This window comes from Thunnus maccoyii, chromosome 11, assembly GCF_910596095.1.
Source record: "Thunnus maccoyii chromosome 11, fThuMac1.1, whole genome shotgun sequence".
Classification (NCBI taxonomy): Eukaryota; Metazoa; Chordata; class Actinopteri; order Scombriformes; family Scombridae; genus Thunnus; species Thunnus maccoyii.
In genome coordinates, this window is record NC_056543.1 from 14,812,151 (window position 1) to 14,830,593 (window position 18,443).

At 38.9% G+C, this 18,443-nt stretch overlaps 1 protein-coding gene across 2 annotated transcripts in view; it reads right to left on the reverse strand.

Annotated features, from left to right (window-relative positions):
• LOC121907139 (receptor tyrosine-protein kinase erbB-4-like) overlaps positions 1–3,324 on the reverse strand; it is a 349,464-nt gene extending 346,140 nt beyond the window's left edge. For both annotated transcript variants that reach the window (XM_042426534.1, XM_042426533.1), the window contains exon 1: positions 2,928–3,324. In XM_042426534.1, the coding sequence (XP_042282468.1) occupies positions 2,928–3,006 (79 nt within the window). In that variant the 5' untranslated portion in view covers positions 3,007–3,324. The remainder of the gene's footprint in view (positions 1–2,927) is intronic.
• Between the last annotated feature and the right edge of the window lie 15,119 nt (positions 3,325–18,443).

The window sequence follows — 18,443 nt, forward strand, 5'->3', positions numbered from 1 at the left end:
CATAGTTGTGGCAAAGGTGACATTTTGAAGACGGGAAAGTTTCAAGCAACATGCATGCTATAGAATATTCCATATATTTAGCCCACTTTATAATGGAGCCTTATGTGTTTTAATGACTCATCAAGGGAAAAGCAAGGTTGCATCAAAGAACCTCATGAAAAAGCAATTGCGCAGGTGCGCGTGTGTGAGCGTACATGCGTGTTTGTTTCCTTATTATCATGTTGTACACCGTGCCACATACACACCCCTTACTACTGCGTGCACAGTGGAGCGAATCCAACCACGCGCAGACAGCTCGTTCGCGCGCGCACACACGCACACACACACACACACACACACACACACACACACACACACACATAGCAAGGCAGACATTTTCCATCACTTTGCCTTTCTCTGCCTTTCCTTCTCACAGACAGAAATTAATCCGTGTTAACACAATGATATTTGCATAATCTGCTCTTTCTTCGCTTGTCTTCGGCTCTCTCTGTCGCTCTGTTGTGTTCATTTAACTTCAAAATGAATTTACAAGATTTGGAGCTATACAAGTGTGTCTGTGTGAAAGTGCATTGCCACTGTCATCTCCATGCTGGATTCTCTCGTTTCCGAGGAATACATCAGGCAGGTTATCGAAACATAAGTACGTGATGTAGCCCAAGAGGGAATCATATTTTTAGATTCGTTTTGTTCTGATAGAATAAAATGTTTCTCATTTCATTTCCTGGTGTGCAAATTGTGTGGGTACGCGCTACAAAACATTAATCTTGACAAATAAATCAGTGTTCGGTCTTGAAATCGAAGTTTACAAAAATAAGTAGAAAAAATAACCCAAAAAGGAAAAAAAAATAGAAAACACAAATTATCTGATTTATGTCCAAAATTCCCCGATATCCAAATATCAAATTTGAATTGGTTGAATTGAATGAACCACTATTTCCTTCGCAGTGAGGGGGGGTCACCTCCAAATACTACAATGTTTCTTCAACATCATTTTTTGTTTAGAACAAGAATAATACATTTAATGATGTTTTCATCTCTGGTATTTGCAGCAGGACAATGTTCTGCGCGTAAAATGACAGGAGGAAACACTTTCCTCTTCTAAACCGCATCCAACCTCTTAATTCAACCGCCCCCTGTTACCTTGAAGGCTCTACTGGATGCGGCTAATCAACAATAGGTTATAGTGGTGGGCCTCTGCATTAAACTGGTTATGAGATCAAATTGTAAAACATTCTCATTTAGTGTTTTCCCTTTAAAACAAGTTGTGCGAATGGAACTGAGATTGTTTCAAAACAGTTTCTTATTTTAAGATTTTGAAGCAGCAAGACCAAAGATGCAGAATGAGGTAGAACTCTGCGCTAAAAAAGAAAACTACAAGAAAAAAATATACTAACATGAATTGACCCTAAATAAAGATAAGTAGAATCATCTCACATCCATTGCAGCTTTCAACACTGGCTTGAACAATAAAAACAATATTACGCTGCGTATGATTATATGTCTCTGTATGCGTCATTGTCGATTTAATCCTATTTTTCACCTCTCTCTGTAGGTGGTCAAAATTATTGCACAGACAGGATGGTATCATTGGGCGTAACGGCCATCACTAAACGCAGAGAAAGGCAATTGATAAGGGAAGCGAACGTGTGTGAGTTATACACATGTCATTGGTTGGAAATTCACTCCGCTATCCTCTCATTTCAATCGTCGTCCTGTATGAAGGTGATTAGGCATGATGATGACAATGATGATGACGAGGGTGATGAGTTTTGCTTTTGTCTATTCGGTGAATATTTGTCAGCCATCCATTCCCCCCCCCCCCCCCCCCCCCTCTCTCTCTCTCTCTCTCTCTCTCTCACACACACACACACACACACACACACACACATACGCACACGCACGCGCACGCGCCCACACAACATGAGGAATACCTGGACCACTCGCTCTGTGAGCGCACCTATACCTCCCTGTGCGTAAAGAGCGCCGCTGCATTGTACAGACGGTACTGCCACTGTCAGCGTGAAAGTCCTATGCGCTACACACGCTTATTGTCAAACTGTGGTGCACATAATCCCTGAGGGGAGTCACTATAAAATTAGGAATAATGCAATTTCACGGTAATCCGTTTTGCTTTTATCCCGATTACAGAATGCATATGGGCGACTGTTCACCACTGTTCTTCCCGATAGACTGTTTTACTAGTCCTTGTGGGACTTACAACTTTAAGCAGTTTGATCAAAAGGGTGCCCTTGGAATGACAACGCTCGTTCTACAAACCGATAGGCCTGCTTCAAAAGAATCAAAACATGATGCAGAGGGTTTTAGCTTATTATCTCTACTATCATAGTTATTCTACGGATCTTTTTTCTTTTTCTTGGAGGAAGTAAAAACTGAACCGATAAGGAACTTTTTCATACGGAGTCACGCAATAGATCTTGTTTTAAAGCAAGGCTGTCACTCCTCTGTGTTTGTCCACGCTGTGTCTAAAGGACACGTGTGATGGACACAAAATGCTCGCCTTTCTCTCCAAATTCAACAGTGCCGCTCTGTGCACGAAGAAAGACAGAGCAAGTCACTGGCTTGGATTCAGTCAGCTCATCACAACTGATCAACTACAACCTGCCATCTGTTTGGACCGTCACCTGTGTCTCAGTATCACAGTGCGCTGTGCGTCAGCCCTTTTTTTTCTCCAGGTGAATGTTAAGACTGCTGTTGCTTTAGACGTTTATCCAACATTAGGATTGGAGGCTGATGGTGAAAAATGACAGCAGGAGGTGCGGATTGGGTCTGTCAAGCCTCTTGTTAAATTCATTAAATAGAAAAGTATGCTCGATGGATAGTTGTGCCACTGCGCTCCGTGCGCACCGACTCGCTCCACGGATACAGAAAACTGTGCACCGGGGAGCAGACGGATGGCGTTCACTCACCTGATTGTGACGAGCTCGACCCAAACAAGATGCAAGTCAGGAGAAAGCCGAAGAAACACAGGGCAGTCGTTGGTTTCATTGTTGTTCTTGGCAAGTATCTCCTTTAAATTCACATGTCCAGCAGCGTATCCTTCTCTGAAACAGCCAGAAAGGATGATTCGTTTGCGTTTGAAGCCTCTTCAGCCTGTGAGTTTAGAGACTTTCGTCGCTTTTGACTAAGTTTGTCCGACTGTCCTCCGCCTCGCCCCTCGGTGCCTGCAGGCGTAATTTGTGACTGACGTGAAAGCAAAAAATAGTCGAATAATAGTTTCCAACGCGCGCACTGTAAAGCTTGTCTAAACAGTATAAGCAGTACTCATGCCATTACTCCCCGACTTGGATACAGTATGCAGCTGTAGACTCGTATTCTTCAGACACACCTCCGAGCCCATGAACTCCTCCTACAGATACTGTGATTGGCACAGGTACCCGACGATCACCCCAAACCCCGCCAGTCACAACTCCACGAGCGCAGCCATTGGTTTACACGAGATGCCAAAACCCCTTGAATATGTGCATCGGGGCCGTTGCACCTGTCACACTGAACACAGCCGAGATAAATTCTGCGAGAGGGATTTATAGGTGTAATGAGTAAAATAGAGTTCAGTATCACTTAAGGGTGGCTTTTACCATGCGTTTTTGAAGATTTGAGAAGATATAGTCTGGTCTCAGGACTCATCTTAGAAGTGTTTTTTTTTCATTCATTACTGAGCTGAACTGTCAACTCTGTACTATTGGATTGTAGTGATGGATAGTAATTCCCACAACTATATATCTTTCTTTATGTATTGCCAAGTTTATAATGAATTCAATTGTCATTTTGTTGAGCCATTTCCTTTAATCTATATTTATTCCTTCATTTTATAAGGTACAAACATCATAATCAGGCAAGAGAAGGCATTTTGACAGCAAAATTATAACCCAAGAGACTTTTTCATGCTGCGTCTTAAGCAAAGATTTCCATTTTCCTCTGTTATCACAGTGCATTACTGTTGAGGGCAATATCTCTCCATACACAGGGTAATCATTTCTCCAGGGGTGGCACAGTGTAAATGACACAAAAGTCAAATAGAGCATTTACAAAGTGATGTTATTGTGCTTACTGCAGCTATGTGTAATAGTTTGAAGGCAGTGACTTTGCAGTGACAGAAGAAAAAAACTAAGATAGTAGGAGAAACAATGTGACAAGAGGTTATTACTTCCTGAACCTGCTGCCGCCTACTTTTGCACTTGAGGAGAGGGGTGAACGCCTCCTGGAGTTACAATATGTCCCCACATCTGGAAAGAAATCATGCACTCTCACTGCCCACCTCCCAGCCCACCCCCGCACCTCTGCCTCTCTCTACAAAGACACACACACACACACACACACACACACACACACACACAAAGGTCAAAAGAAGACATGAAATACTTTGGACCATTTGTGTTAGACTTGGTTTATAAGTTAAATTGAGACGATAATGTGCAATTAATACTCTCCTTGTTATATCCTATTTGTCAAATTCATTCAATTTATCATATTTGGCGTTAAACTGTATTACAGTGGGCAAAATATAAAAAAAATGTGTTTTACTTTTAAATTTGAAAAATAGTTAGCCACCTGTTTAAGAAGAAATACAGAACATTCTTGGTATCAGATATTAGATGTAATGTGTTAGCACCATATTATCAACTTTAAGTAAGTTCCATCATTATGGGGTCTTTTAAGGGACACAAATAAGATATTTATGTTCTTCTGGAAGTGGTTGTTAGCTTTATTATGACTGGAGGAGGCAGTTTACCTTCCTTCCAGTTTTCCAATACATCAAAGTATATGCCTGAGCAAGTCCATAAACATTCATTTCAACATTCATCATTTGCTATAGGCAGGTCACTCCTCCCTAGAGATCATTCAAGGCTTTTGTTTGCTTCTAATGGGGAGGCACACTGCTCGCCCACATACACACACCCACCCACTGCCTGGCGTGGTGCTTTTACTGATCCTGGAACAGTGAGCTGAACTTTCCTGAGCCAAGTGTACCTAACACTTTAAGAAAATTGGATGCACACAGTTTTCACTTTGAAGAAAGTCAAAAGGCTCTGTTGTTTTCAGCTTCGTTGCAGAATGAATAGTGCATTGAACTGTGAGGGGCACTTCTTGAACCTCTACTGCAGTATTGACCCTTCACCAGTGGGGGGCAGTCCATTTCTCACCTCATAGGTCATAGGAGCAGCAGAGTGACACAGTGGGGGTGGGCCATCCAAGCTGCCACGAACTAGTTTCCTGACTCTCTGTGTGACATTGGCTTCCTATCACACAGAAGCTTTATTAAATATTCCTCAACAGAAATGAGCTTTTAATATCACTGACACCACAAATTTATTAAGAAATATAGAAAAATGAGATCTGGCAGCATGCTACGAAGAGAGGTTTCACTCTAAATACGCCCCAAATGGCTGCCGTTTATCATTTTTAATACCAAAAATGCAATTTAGCAACGTTGTGTATTTTCATTATATATTACGCTTAAAGAGGCACCTTCTGACGGTATCACCCTAATGCTGTCAATTAGGTAATTTATTCCAGGGGATTATGGGAGGGAATGAGACGAGGTTTCATGTGTTCTTCTAGGCGTTCCCTGGTGCCTGCTGTACAGCTAATCTAATACATAACCCCCTGATTTGTTTAATGGATGAGACTTCGCTGCTGCAAGAGGCACGCCAATAAAAGCCGGGGCCCTCCAGAGGCTATTGTGCCTCATAATGATGCCAGACACACAATGTGAGAGTTATGAAGCCATTTTTTATCATACGGTACATTGTTTTGCTCCGTTGGTGCCGTGCAAGTAAAGGCAATCTCTCCCTGCAGCATAGCACTTCTCCCCCACGCTTAGATAAACCTTCAGTATGATAAACGGTCCTGGCCACATGTTGCAGAGATGAAGGAAGTTTTGGATTGAAATGTTCTGTACTGATGATTTGCTATTTAGTCATAGGCGAGTAAGACTTTTTCTTAAGTTCATTAAACATTTCTTAATATATATATATATATATATATATATATATTTTTTTTTTTTTTTACAGATTTTAGTCCACTTATGTTGAATAAGATTATTCCTTGGAAATAATTGAACCATGTTTTACAGTAACAATAGCTCCAAAAACACCAGATCCTAAGTAGGCATTTCGAAACAGCAGAAAATAATTGAGAAAAAGATGAAAAAAAAAAAGTATAAAAGATGCTGGTCCTTTGAGATATGTTACACGGTTATGGAGAGAATGAAAAGTATGTATCCAATTGCAGTAAAGCCTATCATTGATCTCTGTCTGCTTCTGCAAGTGTTACGATGTCCTTCAAATAGTATATTAACAGAAGGATTTCCACTACATAAAACCACATCTACAGTACACACGTAGAAACCAGCACTGAGTACTAAATTGCTTCTTTTTGAGCAGGACAAAGGTGACAGTTAAGTCATATGAGTCTATACAAAATACCCTATGATAGCAGATAGCACCACAGGTCTTCCTTCATGTCTCTGAGTACTCCTATCTTTCCAAAACAATAAGGGAGAAAGAAGATGAATACTTCTTTCAAAAATTATATATATTTCCATTTCTTAGATGCCAGGGCTGCAAAAACTTAGAGGCATTTGTTATTGTCAAAACAAAATGGTTTGTTCAATAGATAATGCTGAAGTAGGCCGAGGAAGGCAACCAAAGAGCTAAAAGACTATCGCAACGCCTGGGAGTATTTCAAAGCCACAGTCTTTCTATGCAGTGATGGAATACTAAATCAATATGTCTGCATGCACTAATCGCAGCAAACACCCGTAACAACAATTCAATAAAAATATAGATTTAATACCCAAACTGGCTCTTTTTTGCTTTTTTCTTTAATTTACAATGCAAATGCTACTGTTTAAACATGGTAGATTATTAATCGTTTTGGATCAGATGTGGGTTTGGGACAGAATCTCATTCCATAATGACAAGTACAAACAGCAATGATGAGAATTTTCCAGCGTAGATTGCCATTGATTGTATCTGTGTCAGTTGACATCTCAGGCTGCCAGCTGTTCTCAAGTCATACAGGACAGTGGATGGATGAACAGAGATTACACATCATTTGACATGTTGACAGATAAAAATTCAAACAGAGACCCCCCCACCCACTCCACTCACCATCCTGTTCCCCTTTTATCATTATTCATTGTTAATGGACACTTTTTTGGAAAAGCTGTGTCTATAAGCTGTGGAAAGCTGTCTGAAGTACTGTTTTAAACATTAAAAAAAATCATCACCAGAATGGCTATTGTTCAATTTCCTATTTACCAGATCTTAATGAGTTGCTACAAATTAAAAGGAGCTTAATAATGTGATGTTTGATTTCTATGGGGAAATTAAGCTCTTCCTTCCTCCTCATAAGACATGAAGCAATGTCTTCTTGCTGGAGCATGAGTGCTGGAGCAAGTGTGGAAGTGTCATAATGGTGGCAAATAATCGCTATGTGGGCTTCATGCAAACTGTGACTTTGTTGAAATTGATTTTTTTTTTTAAAAATAACCTCCTCCAAAGTCAATACATATGTTTTCCACAAGGAATTAGTGGTTAATGTCACTTATTCTAATGTATATGTTAGTGATGACTGTGGAAAGCATTGATCTTCGGAAAGATTACTGGGAGCACATTAGCCTATAAAACACAGCCAAGGTTTTTTTTTCTTTCCTTTTTTTTTGCTGCCTCAATTCCATACAAACCCTTTTTTTATTTTACCTAATTCAGCTTTTCTGGCTCTGCATCAGTTGAATTATGTTGACTCTACCCACCAAGCTACACTGCTCATTTTTAGTGACATCTGATTGATGCATGTGGAGAAGAATGGGCTGTTATTGCTTTAGTAAACCTAACATGCACGCATAAGAACGTACGTCTTCATAAGAAAAAATAACCCTCTTAATGACATGTTGTATGTTGTGTGACTTGAAAACAATGATGCATAATATGCAGGTATTGTGCTGTAGAAGTTAATCTATTATGTTTTATGTTTTGTTTATTCTCTGAGCAATGACAATGAGTGAAATGACAAAAGTAAAAGTACTGTAAATGTAATTTCAGTTAATGCACTAGTTGTCATATGATTTCCCTCGATGAGAGACACAATATTATAAATGTTGGCATATGGGTAAACGAGAAGCAGCTTCTGAATAACTTGCCAACAAATACTCCACTTGTACAATCATTTTGGACCTTGCTGTGGGCTTGAATCCAAACTTGTTTATGCCATAAAAAGTGACTCTGTTGCTTACGATTTGCATCAGCTTTGTGTGCATAACCAACGTGATATATGCAAGATCAGTAATCATCATGCAAACTAGGAAATGTTGCGTAACACAGCATAAATGAGAATATTTGTACAACAAACCAGTCTGAATTCTTATGGGTGGATCAGTAAGCTGGAAGCTTTGTGATTCATATTAGAAGATATAAAGGAATTCAGAATGAAGATCAGTGCAGATGGTAGGGACAGTATGAAGATGGGTAGTGGGTTCATACACATTTGATTTAATTATCTAAAAAATTATTGTGCCTGCTGATTATAGATAACTTTCTTATCAGCAACAACAATGGTGTGATTATTGTCCTCAGGATTGCGTGGCATTAGATTTGGGCACAAAACCTTCAGTCCATCATACATGTCATTATCAGTTTTTGATGTTTTTTAAGGTAAACATATAGTAGGTTGAGATATAGAAGTCTATCTATATATCTATCTATCTATCTATCTATCTATCTTAGATTAGCAACTTCTCCAGCTGCTGACCCTTGTTTGTTTTTGCAATAGTTTTCATTAGCTTAAGCATTACAAATGTACATATATGAAAAAGGTGTCTAAACTGACCTGACAGCAATAATACACTGATACATTAACATTAAGAAATTACTCACAGATTGACTCAAACTTGAGAGCAATGGCTTCTATCAGTGTGCAGTGATTCCTAGTTTTAAGACAGCTGAACTAGTTTCTGTGAAAATGACAGAATCTATTATTGCAGCTGGAAATGAAAACTCGGATGCCTGCTTGCATGGAGGAGATGGAGATTTGGGTATTCTTGAGTGTTTACATCAGTGTAGTTGTCCAGAAAAAAACAAAAAATAAAAAAACAGAGTTTACAAAGTGCTTTGACAGACAAAGAAAAAGCAGGATACTCTGGAGGCAATATAACAACAGAAAGACAAAAAAAACCCAAAAATAAAAACAAAACAGTAAGGCCAAACAAAAGCAAAACAGAATTAAGATAAAGTTCAAACGATGAGATGAAGACTCAAAAAGTAGAGAGAAGACAGAAAGATGATAAAGATGGTAAAAGAGATAAAAGACAATAAAAAAACATTTAAAAATGTAAATATAAATCAATACAAATAAAAAGAATAAAAGCAATAAAAAGATGACATCACATAACAGCAGGCATAAACAGTGCCTATTTCTCAGTGTCATTTATTCACATAGTCACCCCCCTTGATTAAAAGGAAGCAACAGGAATTATTTGGCTTTGTGGGAGATTTGTTTGTGTGCATATATTTACTATAAACTGACAAAGTCCAAGACAACAGCATGTGTGTTTTGTGTGCACTTATAGCCATTTGCCCCTCGCATTTTTCCTCTTATCAAAATCATATGGTGGCTAGAGAGTCAACTGAAACTCTGACTAGTTCTGCATGAGCCAGACTCAGTGAGCAATAAGCAGCGTTAGCCCATTACACACACATGATTACGTGGCCATTTCCTCTGTGAATGAGTCTCATCAGAAGTCACTGAAGAAGCCACTGAGTGTGTAATTGTTTCCCATTAGGGGAAACGTTGACTGCCATAGAGTCGCATCTCACGGCAGAGTTTGCTGACGAATGCTTGCTGTCCACTGAATGGAGCGGGCTAATTCTGCTGTGGGTTGTGATGGAATTGCTCAAAACCCCAAAACCACCAGATCAGTTTTAGGGGGAGGGTGATGCATCATTTTTCTAGCGAGAAAGGAACTGCAGGGCAAGAGTTCAGATGTTTGTTGATTCATTGAAGTGACACCAGACTTTAAACATTATTATCAGTCATATCAACGCCTGGGGCACTAATGTCTCTGTAGCTCAGATGCAGTCAGTGCTCTGTATGCAGCAGTCTGTGACTGTAGGGACCATCTTACTCTCTTTTTTCATGTGCTTCTTTTGCTATTTTAAAGGTTCCAAGTTGGAGGTTATCACAATAATAAAAGTCCAGTGTGCTTTTATGTGTAGGACTCTGAAAAGTATTATGCGCACATATGTATTCTTGTTTTGACAATTCAATTTAAGCCCCTCCATAAGCTAGTAGTCTTTCTAGTGTTACCATATCATCTGCAGCATCACACACACTAACACACACACACGCTCAGAAGCCTGCACTGCAGCGATGAAAAATCGTTAGCATGTGCCCTTGTGAAGGTGTTGTAAATTGGATAGCTTACATTGCAAATTACAGGAAGGTCAAAAGTTCAAATGAGGCCAACCATGTCAAGTAAGACCTGAGGATGAGGCAGAGAGACGACTTTTCTCAAGTTATTAATGGCTGCCTGGGATGGGCTTTGCTACTTTGCTGCTGCTCTATTAGGCTGATGAGGATGGGAGAATAATCACTGGGATGCTGGTTGTGGTGGTGGGGGGGTTCGTTTTACGCTGCTGCCATCTACAGGATGGAGCTGAAAGTGTCATGACAACTGCTGGGAAGGTGAGAGGGGTCCTTACAGCCTTTATGGACTGAAGAGGAAAAGGTAACATTCATTACTGTCAGATAAATAGATAGATAGACAGATAGATAAAATAGAATTGAATAGAATAGAAAAAAAGTTCAATTCTTCAAATCAGGTGCAAAAGCTCCCCAATAATAAGAATGGAAAATAATCAATTGGAAAAAAAAAAAAATAACTGTACTGCTTTACTTCAAGCTCAACTATACTGTGTTTAGATTAAAATAATAAAGAAAAACAGTTTAAATATAAAACTAGCAAGATGGCATGCTGCTATAGTTTGGCTCCATATAGTTAATAGCACCAAGGCACCACTGGATGGCAGTAAGAGCAAGGGTCTGAAATTGAATACTGGTCACCAGTCAATGGCACAGTTATTGAAGAGAGAGGGAGAAAAATGTAGTTTCAAAGTATTGCATGTGTGTGTCTCGAAGTGTGTTACTTGTAGTCCTATGCATGAGTGGAGGGAGAGAGAAAAAGAGTATAAGAGGGATAATGTCCCAATAAGAAATCCTGATGTCTCACTAAGCTTTAGAGCAGTCAACGCTCCCCATTGAGAAGATAAATCAGTCTAAGAAAGAACGATCAATCACAAATACAGTGTGTGCAAAGTCAAAGACTCCTTCTGACTCTAGTACATATAATGTGCTGTAGGCCACAAACACGAAAAAAGTGAGGATAGTAGCTAAAAAGGAAAAAAAATGTAAGGGTTTAAATTATATTTTTTAAAACATTTGACAGTTTTACACCAAATTTAATTAAATACAGTCGCTGTTTGAGCGAATAAGACTTTCTTTTCTTGTCTCCATAGAAAGTAAAACTGTTTGGAGATACTGTGCACAGCTTGTACTCTCTGTACAGTGGATGAATACATGGCTGCACATGTAAAATAGTTTCATAAATCAACCGGCTTTACAGTAAATCGTTTAGCATAAAATGTAACAGCCCAAGCTCTCTTCCTATTAACTGCAAACAGAAAAGCTGAGAATGCTCAAAGTACCAGGATGTGATCTTGGTTCACGTTAAAGTTATATTTTCCGGTTTCGGATGCTGACTTACTCAGTGAAAACAATTTAAAAGTCCCAACATGCATTTGTTACAAAAACAAGTCATGCCGATGGTAATATAGAATTTACAGACATAAACCTAACCAAGTTCTACTTTTGAAAGCAACTGAAGTGAGAAATAAGCATGATTGGCCTGTTTTTTAAACCAGCAGGATATTATTATATGACCATCAATGACTAACAACCATCATAACCTGTTCCAGATGGATTTTCCAGCATATTTTCAGTGTCACTCTGCTGTTACTGACATGAGTGTGTAAATACCTCACATATTTTTAAGATTCACATCACTGTGGCCATTAATCATTATTTCATTATAAACCCACTGGGCTTATATGTAATTCATGTTAGTTACTTTACGTTATATACCTTTAATGTTCTGCCATGATGATTACAACAATGAAAAATTCTAACTTTGGAAATGAGAACATAAATTACCACTCTCTGTCGCAGTTCAGTTTCTTTTAGTCCTTGTAGTCATGTCTCCTGTGAGATAATTATTCTGGGCAAAGAGAATGATGGTGATGACACATTGACGTTAGTTCACTACCTTGTATGTAAAATAGTAGATATGATTCATACAATAACAATGAAGAGAATGTTGAAAAGGTTTTTATTTACACTCTATCATCCCAATGTAAGGAATCTGGCAATTAATAATGGTAAGACAATGAATAAGAAACTCATAGAGTCTTGGTAATCAGGAAGATTCCTCTGAGGTAACTTACTTTAGAGACCATTAAGGCAATCCAAAATAATCGTTTAAAGTGGTCTCCTGATGGTGTTTTAATCACGTAAAGATTATAGACAGTTAATCTCGTCTATTGTAATAAATTCTCTCTTGACAGAAAATATTTTTTTTTGTTTATACAGTGCTCTCTTTGTTTTGGAAAAGGCTGAGGTAGGCCTCATTACTGAACAGAAGTGTATCACTGTTTCCATCTGAGTGTTCTCCACCTGTTCTCTTGACCCAAGAGCCTCCACAAGAAAAGTGTCAACATTTGAAAAACAAAAGGCGAGAAGTGTAACAAAAGTACTTTGCACCTGTTGTTTCATTCTTCACTTTCTCTCTCCATTTTACCAGAGTTGCAAGATAAGCTGAATGTGTGAATTACTGATTGGCAGAATTTAGTGAGCACCTCCTCCACCAAATACATTTCTTAGCAAATAGTCAACAGTAAGATCTACATTTACTCTAATTACTGTTGAGTTATTTGATTAATGCTTTTACTTGAAGTACTTCTAAAACTCTCCTCTAACTTCAACTGTAGACAATTTTACCTTGACATTATGTATATTTATAATTAGTAGCTTTATAAAAAGGAAAAATATCAACCACAGAGTTTTTTGTTGTTTTTTTTTAGCACAGACTTTTTAATTTATATTTTTTATGGTCTTTCATTTGTGGAATCATTCACATCATAATTGCAGGTTTAACTGCAGTAGCAGCATTTCACTTTGAGTAACAGTAATGTCCCAGCCTCTTCTGAGAAGCACAGTAATGCTAACTTACTGACAGCTCGTCACCATCATTGCACAAAATCGATATGAGTGTGATCCACTGTGTCCATCCCTTTCAGCCATAACAACATGTATTGTCTATGAAGTAGAATACATTGGTGTCAAGGGAATGTAGTCTGATTTGATGTTGACAGATGATAAAGTGCAGAAATTTAAAACAAAAAACAAAAAAACAACAGATACAGGGAGGGGCCAAGACACTGTGTCTCCACAACCCACATTTAGCAGCAGTGAATATGATGCAAATGGAATAACATAAAGGGCTGACATTTACTTTTGCACTTTGGTTTAGACTATGTGTGGTTGCCATTTAAATCACTTGTGATAATTTTGAAGATGACTCCTTCTGTTGACCCCTTTTAGGTCCCACCCCTGAAAACTGGTAATACACACTGTGGGTGAATTGCAGGTTTGTCAGTCAAGCTGAAAATGATGAAAAAAAAAATATTTACAGTCCAAGAAAATCTGTTTTTGAAAATGACAGTGATCGTTTATGCGTATCAGTCTACTACTGATGTTCAGGTTAGACTGAACATGGCTTTGAATTGATGAAACTTCCTTCTCTTTACTTGTCTGTGTAAAAATAACAGCTTTTGTGTTCACGTTTATTTCCTGTTTTCAGTTCAGCTCATTGCAGCTGTGCATCCATTTATGTCAAACCACCAGTGCTTGTATCCTCACATCCCAATGCCAGGTTCCTACAGTAAACCCGTGGCTGTCTGTTACATGACACCCCTCAAACGCTATCTCACTTCCCAGTATATGTTCACAGTTCAAGCTGATCAGCAGGTGTGCACTGCTCTACAAAACCCCACTTTCTCTCTTTCTGTCACGTTCTCTATCTTCCTGTATCAGATGCATTCATCCCTTTCTCACTCTGTCTCTCTCAGTTTCTCTATTATTGTTTCTCTCTGTCTCTTTCCTACTCTCTCAGTCTGATTTCCCAAGAAGCGATGTGTGTGCTGATGTGTTTTTTTTTTTTTTTTGGTGACCTCCCTAACTTGCCCTTGCTACCTTTGCTGTCTCTGTCACTGTTTTGCTCTTTTTTGACTTTCCAAGTTGAGATGCAACCATTGCAGCTGCACATTCTTGTTTTTTTTGTGTCTGAAATGCCTTTCTCCAGTTGTCTGCCTTTGTGTGTGTGTGTGTGTGTGTGTGTGTGTGTGTGTTGTTCACCTCACAGTTCCTCCCCACTAGACTTGGCTGCATAACGCGGGTAAAGCAAGGAAGGAAAGTGGAAGTTCCCCCACAGTCCTACTTCCTCCCCACATGAATATTGCGACCTCGCTCTTTTATGCGCTGACCACAAACCAGCCAAATTACCCAGGGGCCTTTGCAATGACACCAAGATCTTCCTCACCAAGATTATGGTGTCTGTGCACAGGGTGTCAAAAAGTTGGCCTCAAAATAGCAGCTAAACTAGCACTTGTTTTCCAGCTAACTGCAAACATAGATGTACAGTCATTTGCTTCACTTTGTGTTATTGATCTGTTTATTTGCATAAACTGAAAGAGTTGTAGGGACTGAAAATGTTACATCAGCCAAGTGGGTTGACATAGTAGTAAGAGCCACAGAGACACAGATAACCACCCAAATATACCCCACAGATTCTACATCTTTGTAACACAACTTCTTCCACTACCTCACCTCCAATGTTTCAACACTGAGATTACACCAACAACTGAATTGCATTAATCTTTTTCTAAATTCCCACGGTACATCTGACAAAGGCAGCACATACTTCATAAACACTTAACAAAGCTACTGTAAGTGATACACATTTCAACAGTGCTTCAACTAGCCTGAGTAACATCTAAAGTATGGGTGTATAACAAAAACTGGGCGTGTGTCAGTGTGGGTTGTTATGTGTGTTGTGTGTGTGTGTGTGTGTGTGTGTGTGTGTGGGTGGGTGGGTGTGTGTGTGTGTGTGTGTATGTCGTTGTTGATGTGTGTGAAGTTTTAAGGGCCAGTCCAAACATCCACCACTACCTGGCAGGAAAAACAGGAATAGGACTTGACACCGGGTGATTGCACAACCTTGCTGAGGATTCACACTCGGCTGAAAAAGACCTGGAACTGCTCCCTGCTCTGTAACTTGAAACCCTGAGGACAGGTTACACTACTTATAGCGCAGACAAAAGCAACATTGATTCCGAATTGCTAACAAATTACAGTGACAATCCACTGTGTTATTTTTGATTTGACGACCATACATCATTAGTCAGTATGCCTACTTGATATCCGCACCATATGTGTATATCAGTCACTGTCAGTTGCGCAGTATTACATCTGCAAAAATATAAATTACATTTATTCATCCCAGTCAAAGATTATGCATCTGTGGAGTTGATGTTTGTGGTATATTTTACTCAACCTGGCATGCTGTGTATTAACTGCATGTTTGTCAGACTGCAGTGCCACTGTGAGGTGTCTTTCAGTGTTAATCTGAGTGTGTAAGTCTGTGTATGTAGGTGTGAATGGCAGTAGTTTCCAATGCTTTGGACACCTCCAGACAGCGTTTATCGTCTAACAGGATCCGCAGAAGAAGCTGCATGGGCAGTGGCACCCAACAGAGGAAGTCTCGCAACCAGAACCACAAAGCTGCCTCAACCCTCTGTCCTCTGTCCTGAAAAGAGAGAGAGAGAGAGAGAGAGAGAGAGAGATAGAAAAAAACAATATCAGTGTATATTCTTTGGCCAGAGAAGTTATGTGTGCATAATACTCACACTGAGCAAACATTCAAAGAAAAAATTCCCAGTTTACACATGCACATAAATAATGCAGAAGTACATGTATATAAATAATGCAGAAGTACAAAGCATGCAGACAATGTTCAGAAGCTTGACAGAATGTTAAACATGTAAGTAACTTTATGTGTTGCAAAAAATCTACCACACTACTGGGATTTTCAGACACTACATTGTATAAAATCAGTCACACAAGTCAAAGAATGACTTCTTGAAGCTATACTTACTGATAGGAAAGCTTGATACTGACCACATGTATCCCTCCATGGCCACAGTTCACACCGGTGCATAGTTTCAGTAGGTTCATGTACGATGATCTTCACAGTGGTTTCAGGAACGTGACATTGACTCGACAGTTAATTTTCCAGATCTCAGAGTCCAGACCACAGCACTTTTAAATGAGTAGGAAGTTACCATTGTATGAAATAGTAGATCACTTCAGACGTCACACTTAAATGGCGAATTACTAATTATTTGATTGACAAAGTGCTTTAGTATATTCTGCGGTGTTAAGAGCAGAGAGCTTTATTATTTCATATAACAACAATTTCACAGAGTGCCCTCTGCCATTCTGATAACCTCTTTAACATGGTGGGTATTTAAGACTGTCTACAGTACATTACATCCTCACCCGAAACACACACTGCAGGTGTCAGGGATTTATTAATGTAAGTGGTGATTTAACCCTCAGCAAGAGGAAATTATCTTACTCTAACCATTGACTGTCACACAAAGAGCAATGTGTGCTCTCTCTGTTCCAAGGAAACACTGACTATGTACTTAATTTTTTCCAATCAGTGATGATGACAGCTTTATTTTCAGATTCCTCCGCAAGCCTTTACTTTCCTGAGCTGAAGCCAAAAGTTACATTAATATGTGGACTGTCTGAGAAAAACCTCTCTGCTGTAAGAGCACCACAAAGTGAGGGCAGGTGTATTACTCCTGTGTTGAAAGTATGAGTCAAAAACAGATAAGATCTATGTGGGAACAATCAACTGACTAGCAGGTAAATAGTGGAATCTGAAGATGAAAAGATACAGTTTGGGGTCTGTTCAGACTTAACACCTCTCAGTTTTTCTACCGCCTTCAGGGAGCTTTGATTTTGTGTGTGTTTGCTGTTTGAAAATGTTTGTGAGACAGTGTATGTGTGTGTGCATTAGACAGATTAAAGAAGTAAGGGGGTGAGGAAAACTGCTCTGACATTTAGAGGGTTTAACAGGCTATAGCACCCATCTGTTCAAAGAGGAGGAACAAACACCGTTACAGTGCAAGTCAAGACACTACTACAGTATGGTTGAAGGTCTGGCCACACATGGAATTACTAGAAATCTTTACTTAGAAATAGAAGATTTTAGAAGTATTTTACAGCCAGCATCTTTAGGTTTCCTTGCCATTTACTAGTATTAGCGATGATCGCTGACATTTTGAGGTAGATTTAAAAAAAAATTAAAAAATCAGCCAAATAAATAAGTCTTAAAGTCCTCTTAAAGACAAAGTGATCAGCTCACCTATCAATATCTAAGATACGTTATGTCACAAAATACTGTATTTAATAAATACAACAACAATTCAAACAAGTTAAAATGTATCACAGGCTGTAAACTGTTTAATGTGACTGTATTCGGAGTGGAAGCAGCGATCTACATGACAGATTTCTATTTGATGTTAAAAATAAAATTAACACTGGCTTGCTTCACCGACAAACTACACTGTCAGTGTAACCCCAGTGCTTCACGTTCAGGGCTTAATCGTCTCATTCTAATTATCTAATTCTTTTCTTGATTCATGGCCAGGAAATTGGCCTATTAAGGTTCAAATTACAAAAAAAAAAAAACACTTTAAAATAGATTTCACATAGTGTGTGTTATTTTTCTAACAGGTTGCACTGCTGAATTTGAATGAGTTTCTCATTAAATTCAAAAGCAGAACAGACTGCGGTTGGACAAATCCTGCCTCATAGGTAGTATAATATAGTAAAATAAACTATATAGTTATTATAACTCGAGACTATATCTTGGTCCTGGGCTAACAAGACCACATTTTACGATTGAAGCATTTCATTCAAATAACATATTGAGTGAGTTCACAGAGTCTCAAATTTCTTCCAAAGTTCACAGACATTATCAAGTGTCACCTAGTGAGTCAGAACTTGATCCTTGTCTGTGTTTGTAGATTTTGACTGTACTGTTCAAAATCACTGGGATAGCGCCATATAAAATGTATTAGAGGTGAAATTCCCCTTCCCCTGAGATTATGGTCACAGTCACAATTATAACAATAATAATTCAAATCCAAACAGTAACAGAGAAGTTGTAGCACGCGTTAGTCATCAAGTCACATACCTGGAAATGTTTAAACCTTTTTCAGTTTTATGACCTTTGTTTT